Source organism: Brassica napus, chromosome C9 (assembly GCF_020379485.1).
Source record: "Brassica napus cultivar Da-Ae chromosome C9, Da-Ae, whole genome shotgun sequence".
Classification (NCBI taxonomy): Eukaryota; Viridiplantae; Streptophyta; class Magnoliopsida; order Brassicales; family Brassicaceae; genus Brassica; species Brassica napus.
Genome location: NC_063452.1, coordinates 7,221,784 through 7,233,929, shown reverse-complemented (window position 1 = coordinate 7,233,929; position 12,146 = coordinate 7,221,784). Strand labels below are relative to the sequence as shown.

The 12,146-nt window shown below is 38.4% G+C and overlaps 3 protein-coding genes and 1 pseudogene across 3 annotated transcripts; 3 read left to right on the top strand and 1 right to left on the bottom strand.

Annotated features, from left to right (window-relative positions):
• The first annotated feature begins 1,388 nt into the window (after positions 1-1,388).
• LOC106392254 (YTH domain-containing protein 1) lies at positions 1,389-3,207 on the top strand. Its single transcript, XM_013833060.3, has 3 exons — positions 1,389-1,975; positions 2,072-2,481; positions 2,566-3,207. Exons 1-3 carry the CDS (start codon positions 1,882-1,884, stop codon positions 3,022-3,024), a joined length of 963 nt encoding a protein of 320 aa, XP_013688514.2. The 5' UTR covers positions 1,389-1,881; the 3' UTR covers positions 3,025-3,207.
• Positions 3,208-3,950: 743 nt separating this feature from the next.
• On the top strand, positions 3,951-5,431 carry LOC106392255 (golgin subfamily A member 5). The gene is made up of 3 exons (XM_013833061.3): positions 3,951-4,162; positions 4,288-4,936; positions 5,071-5,431. Exons 2-3 carry the CDS (start codon positions 4,308-4,310, stop codon positions 5,237-5,239), a joined length of 798 nt encoding a protein of 265 aa, XP_013688515.1. The 5' UTR covers positions 3,951-4,162; positions 4,288-4,307; the 3' UTR covers positions 5,240-5,431.
• Positions 5,432-5,959: 528 nt separating this feature from the next.
• On the top strand, positions 5,960-6,604 carry LOC106394326 (auxin-responsive protein SAUR50). The gene is made up of 2 exons (XM_013834902.3): positions 5,960-6,214; positions 6,304-6,604. The coding sequence occupies exons 1-2, from the start codon at positions 6,026-6,028 to the stop codon at positions 6,415-6,417; spliced, it is 303 nt and encodes a 100-aa protein (XP_013690356.1). The 5' UTR covers positions 5,960-6,025; the 3' UTR covers positions 6,418-6,604.
• Positions 6,605-6,905: 301 nt separating this feature from the next.
• LOC106392256 lies at positions 6,906-10,335 on the bottom strand (annotated as a pseudogene).
• Positions 10,336-12,146: the final 1,811 nt, after the last annotated feature.

The window sequence follows — 12,146 nt, the reverse complement described above, 5'->3', positions numbered from 1 at the left end:
CAAACTTGTGGATTGAAGATACACCCATAAGGGCATCATTGAAGGGACTTAGCAAAAGTTCACACAGTTTTCGACAAAAAAAAATATTAAAATATTCCAATAGTGTTGAATCCGTGTCGTGTCGAGATCGCCTGGGAAGACCCCGTATCGTTACTGTTCTGCAGGCCCCACGTCACGTTGCGGCCCACAATTGGACGAATATTAATTTTTTTTTAAATGAAACGAAAAACGAAATTAAAATAATAATAATAGGAGCATTGGGAATCGAGAAGTGAGGTTCACCAATGCTGATGGTCTAATTCTGAAACTTTTTTCGGTCCCTTGTGCATATTTGTTGGATAATGATATTTTTATAAATTTTTGGGCCCTAAATCTTAAGAAAATTTAAGAACAAAATTTAGGACCCTGTGCTTAAGCACTTCTCGCACACCCCTAAAGCCGGTCCTGCTCCTTATATATGCACACATTAGGTACGTTCTAAACAACTCTGTAGACCAGCTTAGCCTGGATTTGGTTCAACTCGGTCTCTCTCTGTAACAGCAAGCAATATGATCAACTAATTTTATAAACAATACTTACCCACCCAAATCTTACATTTTCTGCTGATTTGGCTTTTCGTCTAACCAAGTTGACTTGGTCTTTTCAACACAAGTTTCCCATTCAACACACAAAAAATGTCTGTATCACAGTTTATGTTTACTAAATACCCTTATTCTTATCGAATGCGTTTACGTTTTGTGATTTCAGTCTTCTTCTTTTTTCAGAGAGATATACACAACTACTTATTATTTTTTCTTTATCACTTTCACATGCCAAGCCAACGCGCAACCGTATTCCAATAACATCTTCAATTGGTACTAGTAGGATTAAACAAATATTTTAATTAAAATATACTTGAAAGAAATCGTTGAACAACTAAATAATGATAAAATCGAATAATCGATGCTATGTAGTAATGATTACAGGAGACACTTACTTATTTAGCAGTCTGAATCTGAAGTGCTTTTCACTTTTTTTCTTATTCTTTTTATAATATGGTTGTCCAGACAAAAAAACGTGTGAACATGTTACCTAAACAATTTTAGCCTAAACAATTTTATACCTATATAAATATTAGTTATGGATATTGGGGGCTTTCTTAAGGATTCTGATTACTAATTTGCCAACCTGGCTTCCAAGCCGTACCATGTGTTTAAGGCTTTATCGTGAGCTAATCAAATTTTATTTGGCATTAACAAAAACCATATCAAAGAGGTATTATTTTGCTAAGTTCAGGCAGGATTTCCGGCCAAGTTGAATCGGGCCTGTCTCTGTGTTTTTTACTTTGTCAGAACACAATCCCGGAAGCTACTCTTTTAGATCTATATAGCTGTAGACACCACCCCATACTCTTCTCTCACCACAACTCTTATCACCAAGCAAGTTGTACTTCTCTTCCTCAGTAACCGTATGCATTTATGCGTCATGCCTCTAAATTTTTTTCTAAATGTTTTTTACAATACATGCAACCTGCAAGGGTAATAATTCAATTTGTTTGGAATCAAAACTAAAGAGCAATCATTCCCACTCCTTACTTAGGCCTTAGCCCATAATTTATCAATTAATGCCTTGGGCCATTATAGACATTAGTGATTACGGGGTTTTTAATTGGGGGCCCATAATCCCTTATTCATCCAGAGTCCCAACCGCTAGTTTTCTGAAACGGCTCCTTCCATTCCTGTAAGAGAGTAAGTCCCAACGGCTAATTTTTTTTTCAAAACCCTATTGGTTATGACTGCCTTTAAATACTAGAGACACAGCAAACACCATACCCACTTGTCTAAAACTCCTATAGCTTTTTTCTATTATTATTATTCCCCAGAAACAAGTCTTTAGATCTCGATGGAGACACCATCATCAACGAGGAGAGTGACTAGGTCTCAGACCCTCTCTGCCATGAAAAGCTCTGCCACCAATCATCTCTTATCATCATCAAGTAAGTCCTCCACGTCTCTCTGGATGTTTCTCCACTAGTTCGATATCCATATGTCCTAATCGATAGTTGTTTCTTTCTGGAATTGAAATTTTCTAGAGAAACCAGAGGAGTCGAAACCAAGGCAAAGAAACGGCGCAACGCCGAAGCCAGACAGGTCAGCGTTGTTCGACATAACCAACGACTCGCCGATCGTGGGACTTGCGATGCAGACTCCATCCTCAGGAGTGGCTGTTGGGAAGAGCAGAGTCAAGAGCACTCCTGGATCTGGGGAGGCGCTCTTGAGAGGCCAAGTCAAGAATCTGTTGCAGAAGGTCGAAGAAGAAGAAGCGCATCTTATCACGAAGATTTCAGTTGAATCTCGTCCCTTCATCCATCTCGTTACTTCTCCCATGGGACTTCTCGCTCCGACTCCGGCCAACACTCCTCAAGTTCTCGACGGAGCGCCGCCGCCGATTGTGATCGCATCTCCGGTCGTTTCGGGACAGCTGAGAGCAGCATCTTCTCAGGTAAAACTAGATTTGGGTGTATGGTGTGGGTTTAAATAGTATTGAGATGATTGTGATAAAAAAGGCTTTTTTTGGGCCTGCCAGGTGGAGAAAGAAGAGAGTTTGGAGAAGAGTCCGAGCATAACGCGGTCATTGCTGCTGGATTTTAGTGATAAGTCAGAGCTGTGGGAGAGCTCGGACTGTTCTTCTGTGGTGACTCAGAACCCAGAGGATGATAACTCCTCGGTGTGGTCGATGCAAGTCAACGCAAGTACCAAAGACGAAGAGGATGATGAAGAAGACCAAGAAGTAGTGTATTCGTACAGAGAGGAAGATGATGAAGAGGAATACGAGGAGGAGGAGGAGGAGGAGGAAGTGGAAGGGTTGTGCGAGGGAATGAGGAAGATAAGGTTCGCGGGGAAGCACACTCGGTTTGTGTACGACAGTGATCTTGAAGAGATGGTTGAGGCTGAAGAGCTAACTCCTGGAGTGTCGCGTTTGAAAGTCTTTCCCACACCAACGGGAAAACATGTCAGGTTTGCGGATGAAGACGACCAGGAATGATAATAACTCCATTTTCTAGTTGTGGACAACTCTCACATGTCTCAACTTTTTCTTATAATTGTTTTTGTTTTTGGGGCTGTTACATGGTTCCCAGTTCTCTGATTCTTGTGCCCAATTTACATTGGGTGTTATTTTTCAATAACTAAAGTGTAATCTCGGATTATGATCTTTTTTTCTTTTTAATCTTCTCTTTTGTTGTTATGTGTGCGAAGGCTACGAAATGTTGCACAAGAAAAAGCGGACATAACTGAAATCATGATTAGAAGAAAGTAGCATGTTGAACATTAAATGGTCCAAAAAAAATTGAGTCTTATTGGATTAATGGGTCATGGCAGTGGGCTCCAGGAAGTAAGTCGCATGTTTGTGAGAGGCTCCTCCGAGCTTGCTTTTTTATCATTCACTGACTTGTGTCTAAATTACCAAGCTTATGCCATTCGGAAATAGGGTCAATGTAAGACTTGCACAGTGTTGTAAATTTGTAATGTTGTGATCTCAATAAAGCTCTACGTTGCTTTTCTGCTGAAGTTGCTTGCTTGTCTCTTCAGACTGGTGTTGAGGAGGATTCTGACTGTAAATTAAGGCTTTAATCTCTTTTGTAATCTGAGGATTATTATCGGTCTTGAGAGTGTAAAACCTTGTTCTCCATTGACTCTTTTTGTATTTTTGGTATAAATAAACTCTTGTTAGACCATCATTAACCTCAGTCTATTAACTGGAGTTCTTAGGTTCGGATAAGAGATATAAGAACCGTGTCTTAGCTAAAAAAATGTAAAAAAAAAAAAAAAATATCAAATCATGAGTTAAAAACCTCGGCTAAGAGATCAGATTTAATCATGTCTTCACCCCCACATGAAAATGAACTTTACAGCCAGAATTGATCAGAGAGCTTGCGGTCGTGGGCCTGAATTAATAATATTGGGCTGATACAATATTATAGAAAAGCCCAAATAAGAAATCTGTTAGAGGGAGGAAACTTTGTTGCCAAACTAACTGTGAATCTTCCTCCTCCTTCTCCTCCATCCCAATCGTGTTGGCACGATAAAGCAGACGACGGCCTGTTCTACCTATCAAGTCAACCCGACCCGACTTCGTTTCCCCTCGTCAAATCCACTGGATCGGAAGCTGAGCTAATTCTGGGGTTTGTCATTTGATTTTTCCGAGTTTTTATTCTTCTCTGACAATTTATTTGGCTTATATAATATTCTCTTCGATTAATTGATTGCTTTTCGTTTTTTTTTTAATTGATTCAAATCGATTTTGAAGGAACTAGGTAAGCCTATCTTATGGCTGCAAAGCAAGAGGCCTCTTCCTCCTCAATTGTACAATCTAACATCATTGAGGATCTGTGGAGCCGAGTGAGTACCGCAACAGCCTTATTGACCTACCTTAAATCGAAAGCAACCACTCTTGCTGTAGCTGAGGATTTGTCCCAGCTTTCACTCGCTGATGATGGTGAACAAGAAGGATCAATATCTGAACGCGATCAGGCTTATTATGTCTCTGAGATGCTTAAGCACGTAGAGACGGTTACAGGCGTGATGGACTCTCTCGCTAAGCGTGCTATAGTCGCCGAATCCGAAGCCGCTGTTCAGAGAGGCAAGGCTCTGCTGAGTCAGCAAGAAGTTCAAAGAAAGGCTGGCCAGATCAACAGCATGTCCTCGAAACTGGAGGACATGGAAAAGTTTGCTCTAGGGACCACTGGTATCCTCGGCGAAATGCGTCAGAGGGTCGATGATTTGGTGGAGGAGACGTCTAGACAGAAGGCGAGAGCCGCGGAGAATGAGCAGGAACTCTGCCGTGTCAGGAGAGACTTTGAGTCACTTAAATCCTATGTTTCGAGTCTCATCAGCGTCAGAGAGACACTCGTCTCGTCTGAGAAGCAGTTCCAAACCATCGAGAGGCTTTTTGAACGGTCAGTTTCTATATGAAGCTAGTTTTAGGTGTTTCAATCAAACGGTTTGATAACAAGGATGAAGCATTTGGGTGTTATTTACTTTCTTATTGTTATTGTGAGTTAATGAGGTGTCATTGTTGTTGGTGAAGCAGGCTTGTTGCGAAGACAACGCAGTTGGAGAGCGATAAAGTGCAGAAAGAGGCAGAGGTTCAGAAACTAATGGAAGAAAACGTGAGACTCACGGCTCTTGTGGATAAGAAAGAGGCCCAGCTTCTGGCTATGAATGAGCAGTGCAAAATGATGGCCCTTAGCTCCATATAATATGGTTAGAGATAAATAAATGTGTGAGATTTGCTAATTGTTGTCTATATTCCCACTTGTAACATAAAAGAAACCCTCATTTGATACAACTGCCGTTTTTCTTCCTTGTTTGTAATTGTATGACACCACTTTTGCCTGTGGAAAAAACAATAATAAAAAGGGGGGAGAGCCTCTATGCATATGTTGATTGTACATTCTCTCTGCACATGAAATTACACTATGGTTTGGCTTAACTTAGTTTGCACCAGGGTTTAGGGCTTTAGGCTTGATAGGATTGGTTGAGGCTGAATGAGATTTGAACGGACCGGTAATGATTGGTGGCTGAAAAGATATACGGCTGCACGAGACTGTATGGGCTTTCTGCTTGAAATCCGTTAATGGGGTTTGTCTGTAATACATCATTTCCCTATTTCTTTCATCCACAGAACATGAGGAGCCGTTGTCGCCCATCTTCTCCTTCAGCAATTTGAAATTCTATATTATTATGTTGGCACACGTTACTTCTTCAGTCATCACTGTGTGTATTTACATGATCTTGATTAAACCAATCGAATTGATGAAGCTGCCAAGAGTGTATACAGTTGCATTTGGTTATATAATAATATTTTAGTATTCCTTGTTCAGGTCTAATATAGAAAAAGATCAGCACATGTGAGTCCCATAACGTTGAAACATCTTGTTGATTCTCTATGTATGTGTGTCGTGTATATATAAACACATATGTCTCTGCATATAAATATGAGTCACCAACCATCTCTTTATCCATAAGAAGAAAGAAAAAAAAATATGGGAGTAGAAAGAGGAAGTGGTAAGGGGCTGAAGCAGATGCTAAAGAGGTGTTCGAGTTTGGGAAAGAAGAGCAACGTCCACGTCAACTCTAACGGCGTCCCCAAAGGTCACTTCGTCGTTTACGTTGGTCTATCTAGATCCCGACACATCATTCCTATCTCCTTCCTCACGCACCCCATCTTTCAGGTAATTTTCTATTTACAAACACATACAGACACATATATATAAGTCTTAATGGAAGCTGATCATTGCATGTGACACTGCTCGTGGATCAGATGTTGCTGAGACAATCTGAGGAAGAGTTTGGGTTCTACCAAGACAATGGCCTAACCATTCCTTGCGATGAAGATTTCTTTCTCTCTCTCATCTCCTCCATTAATCAGCCTTGACAAGACACATATGAACATGCAGTGCTAGCTCCTGCTTTGCGGTTATAAACTCGCGTCTATGTAACTACTGCTGTCTATATATCCTCTTCCACGGTTCTCGTGTATTAAGTGCATGTCACTGGAGAGGAGTAGAATCTACGTAAGAGCATGATTAACTGATGGTTTCCTAATGATTATTTAACTAACTAAATGCACTTAAGAGCTTTAGTGAAGAAACTATTAGATTTTGTGCTATAGTGGTAGTTTTTTAATTAAGGGTTCTTAAAAAAAATATTAAACATTGTTTTATTAAAGATAAAATTTATTTATTAAATAAAACATATCAAAAGATAACATTTTCAATATGCTATTGTTGTTTTACAATATGATAGCGTTTTATGTAGTTTGCTATTAATGTGTGAACTTTATAATAGCAGTATTTATAGTTTGCTATTATATGATAAACATTATAATTAAAAATAAATTAATTGAAAAAAATATATTTATAATTAAAAATAAAATTAATTTTATTTATAAATTAAAATCGGTTTACAAAACTAAAACCAGAAAAAACGTAAACCTATGCTAAACCATAAACTTAAACTAAACCAAAAACCTAAACCTAATCCACTTTGCCATAAAACTCATCATGCATCCTCCTCTTTCATGCTCAGCGTGCCTATATGTAGCAGCAAGGTTGCTACCTTCCCATGGGGTCATACATAGCAGCAAGGTTGCTGTAGACACCGATAGTACTCCACCAGTAGCGACATGCATTCTTTTATACAAAGCCAAACTTAATTCTCCATAAGCTCAGAATCTGGTCCTTGAACACGAGGACTTAGTGAATTTGCAGCGAGTTAGAAACCTACATAAACCGCAAGCAAGAAGGCAAGAAGAATATTTAAGATTAATATATCAAAAATCTAAGCCTATAAGAATTCTCAGCAGATTTGAAATAGAAAAGAAGAATGTAATGACCACTACTTACTAGAGAAGAAGAAGAAGATGGTAGTTAGTAACAGAGCACCAACAAAAGCATAAAGTTGATTCTTTAAGGCAATTGAATAAACAGATCTTGAAAAATCAACAAAGCTTCTTCAAAAGAATGTCAAGATCTTGTGTGTTTTAGAAAAATGAAGAGTTTGGTTCAAGACAGACTCTCCAAGTACTTGAGTTCCTTGCCTCCAGACACTTTGTCATTCTCATCTTCCTCTTCATCCTTTCTAGAGGTGCAACTGCAATTCTGACCTAATAAAAACACGCATCTCAGTTCAGATATTAACCGGAGAAAAAAACGTGAGTGAATGCTCTTTCTTTTATATATGTCAATCACAGGACTCGGCCATTTTCAAGTAAAGACACTTTCTGACCATGCTAATCCTTCAGACATAAACCGGTATCAACATAACCACAAAACACAAGTCATGTTACATACCTGATGTGTTCGTTCTCAATTTGGCCGAGTGACAACACCTGCTCATGTGTCCAATGAACAGCAACATGTACACCACGAGTAAAAAGATAGAACGATCAGGAATACTATTAGCAGAGAAAGAAGATCAAAAGGAAGAGAAATGATATATACATGACCAGTCTTGAAAATGTAGACGAAGTAGTTTCTCTTCATGGTTCAACTAAAAAAAACATATTAGATTAAGTAACTCACACCAGAACCATATTAATACAATAAAAGAACTACATAGAGAACTAAAAAATGGAAATGTTACGTATATGATTTTCTGAGACAGAACACCCGCTCTGTGCACGTGCTGGGAGCACATTTACACAGGACCCATTACAATTTATAAAGCTTTTAGCCCAGATTAAGGTCTGAAATGTTTTAAAATTATATTTTTTTTTTAAGAAAAGGGCCCTAAATTTTGTTTATTCTCTTTAAAAAGGCCCCAAAATTTTGTTTTCAGCACATGGCCCCATTTACAACTGAGACGGGCCTGCATAGCATATAAGGGCAACGTAAGAAACATTGAACTCACTTGCAGCTCCACTTTACCACCACTCTGTCTCGACAGAAACATGATAGAGACAAAGTTCACCTGCGGAAGCAAATCAAAGCATATAAAAAAAATGATACAATACAAACCTACTTTTGATTGAGAGGAAGCTTCCCTTCAGTGTTGAGTTTCTTCAGGAGATAAGCAAGGGCTTGTCCTGTTTCACTTCTTGAACCTTAATCCAACCTCGTTTGGTCTCTGATCACTTTCTCTCTGCATCAAGTGATTGAACTTTGGTCACTTAAACATAGAGTATATAGGAATTTATACATAGTGGTTGCAACAGGCTTTTGCGGATCGGAGGATCCAAGGTCCGGCTCTCCAGATTCTGATCCTGAATCCGAAACCGGTCTTTGATTATCAATCGGATCTAACGTACAGATTCAATAGCGGCATCAATCTTGACCTTATCGCTTGGTGGGGCGTGGAAACGAAGAAGACGGTTCAGGGGATGAGGAAGAAGCAGAAGAGCTGCGTCTCGTCTCCGGGGGAGAAGAAGAGAGAAGACGGAGAAGAAGAGAGAAGACAAGAGAAAAAGTAAAAGAAAGAGAGAAAAGAAAAAAAAATTGTTTGGCTGACACGTGGTGTAAACCACGCTAAGGATCGGTCACCAAAATCTCTTCTTAAGGATCGGTTATCTGAAGTTAATTTAGTTTTCATTTAATTAAATGACTCATTTACTTTAAAACCCCCCTTAAGAAACCCGGATAATCATGCTCTAAGACCATCTCCAGTGGTAAGAACCTTTCATACATGCTTATCATTATTTTAATTATAAATTTTTAAAATTTTGTAAATTAAAAACCTTTTAGAGTTGCAATATTTTGTCATGTCCAATGGTACAAAACTCCTCGTGGGTTCTTAAGAAAGATTAGATGTTTTAATGGTAGCATCTTCTTAAGATGTACAAGAACAAGAAGAAATTAAGTTTCAAATGAATTTCAAAGAGAAATCAAATGCAACACGAGCAATGTGATCAACCTAAAGCACAACCAGAATGATATTGAGCAGCTCCTTCGTTAAAAAAAAAGACATCATATCACTCTTTCCAACAATTTTTCTTACAAAAGTAGCAAAAACTCACTTGCAGAGTAGGTCTCAGTGCATAAGCCAACTTCATCACCTTGTTCATTTGTCGTAAAACCCCGAGGATGCGCATTGTAAATACTCATTTTCAGCCAAGAAAGACGCAACCTTTGTAAAGAGATACAAGAAGCAAATCTTTGTTTCTACATGAAATGGTCACTGACCTCCGGTAAGCGCGCGGATGATAATAAGTCAAATCAACCAACTGAGGCACGTCCAAAGTTCAAAGAATATCAAGAAACATGCAGAGCTGAACACATTCCATAAGCCATTCCAAGAACAATGATATGTCTATGTGAGATACCTGAGGAAAGACAATGATGGGTCTTAAATTGGAAAACACTTCGAGACCCGTACGAAGCTGCAACAGCGCCGTTAAGCTTCAAATGCTTCGAATTGTTATCCCATTTTGGCCTTCACAACCCCAAGCACCGCAATGAGTTTGTCAAGGCCAAAATGGGATTGTCAAGCCAAAATGGGATTGTCAAATCCAAAAATTACAAAATTAAGAAAGATGAGTTTGTACCATCCAACAGCTCCGAGGAAAACATCATCTGAGTTCTTTGCCTTTGTCAATGTTTCCTCCGATAGAGGAATTCCGACGAGATCCAAAGCAACGCCTCCTATACGCATGCTAGGCATCCTCGAAACTCAAATCCAACCCTGATACGGAACCTTCAAGAGATCCAGCTAGACGAAGAGCGTCAACGGCGACAGAGATGACTTCGTTTCCAACGCTGTCGGCAGGAAGCACCGCGATGGAGAGAAAGAAACGAGAAAGAGGAGAGAAAGAGAGAGAGAGAAAGAGAGGAGGAGGAGCCAATAAAAAAGGGACACGTCATAGGTTTTTACCAATTCTAAAAATCTTCTTTTTAGAACCGGTTTCTATCATTCTTTTTCTTTTTGATTTATTTTTTGGCATTTTTGTTAAAGAACCTTTCTTTAGCAACCTCTAATGGAAGTGTTCTAATGTACCTACGTTTTAACCTTGTTTTATTTGGTAAGTTCTAAAATCAAATTAAAGCTAGGGTTTTTTTCGCTTTGTGGAGGGAAGCTAAACAAGGACACATCACAACTACATCATTGCCTCTTAATATCATTTTTTGTATTTTCTGATTGGACCCTCAATATGTTGTCCTTTTGCAATTATTATCTCTCTAACATCAAACATATTTTCGCCCTCGACAGCCATGGACCCTTCTTCAACAGATAGAGATGGTTACGTATAACTCTCAACACACGACCAAAGTTTTAAGAGTTGAGCAACATTAGTGGGAGTTTCTTCCCAAAAATCTTTTCCCCATTTTGTCCTCAAATCTCTTTCTGACCATGGTGTCAATAGCCTATACTTTCAGTCTTTTTAAAAAAGACAACGTGAAGAGGAATAGATCAAACATAAATAAATTAAACAGATAAAATTTAAGTAGAAATGCTGTTGCACTAGTAATTAAATAACACGTATACAAAAGAGTCTCTGATGGTTCATGCAAAATCTTTTTATAAAAAAATCATACTTCTTTTTTCATTTATTATCTACCCTTTTTTCTCTCACTTTTAAAATTCTTATTATTTTGGTCAGAGACTATAGTGGAGAAATCACCACTGCAGGTGCTAGATTTCACATATAATTCTTACTCGCAATTATATATGTTATCATTACTATTTTGAGGATTATCTTTATACATAACCTACACTAGTAAACATGGATATGTGTACAGACGACACGACATGACACTAAACCCTACCTTGAAAGTGGACTTTAAACCCGTGATGGTGTCAGATAAGCCTGTCACCAAAAACACAATGTTTTATCATTTTTTTTTTTTTAATCTTGATTTGCATATAAAGTAAACAAATGCTAGAGGTGGCATATCACTCTACCACAACAAAATTAAAATGCGACAAGACTTTATTCCAATCATTATTTAATTTCATATTAATTTGGAAATTAGTAAGCTTATATAAGCAAGCGTCTTGTGCAACGCATATAGTTTCCGGACACTTGGCCCCCAATGTATGATTTCATCATAATATTTATTAATATATACTGGTACATATATCATTTGAGAGTCGTATGAGAGGTGATGTAATTGATGTTGCAACGATCAAACGTTTTATTAATTATTAGAAAACACTATCTTATATGTAACCACTATCGAATTATGTAGATCGGGCGATAAAAAAGGTAGCTTGTGCATATATAATAGTTTCAGTTAGTCTTCATTCATATTTAGTGACTAACCAAAAGCTGCTCTTATAACTAGCAAAAAGTCTAGATGGAATATAAAGATATTGGTTGGACAACCTTTTCTAACGAGAAGGTTCTCCAGCTTCATCGCAGTGAAATCGTCCTTTGTACGTAGATCTTCAAACCCCATTTTCAAATCTGGCGCAGAGAGGAGAGAAACTCCCATAACGTAAAACCAAAAAAAAATAAGACGATTTCGCAGCATGGTTTGGTGGTAAGTGGAGTGGATAACACGGATCGATGGAAACGCATAATTTTGGTAAGCGGAGTATATGGAAAAGGGCCTTATTTTAAAACTCACTAGTGATTTTTCGGGCCTTGTATAATAGAGTAAGCCCAAATTTCTGAGATCCAATAAAAAGGTTTCTTCCAATACACCCAATCTTCTTCGTCGTTGTATG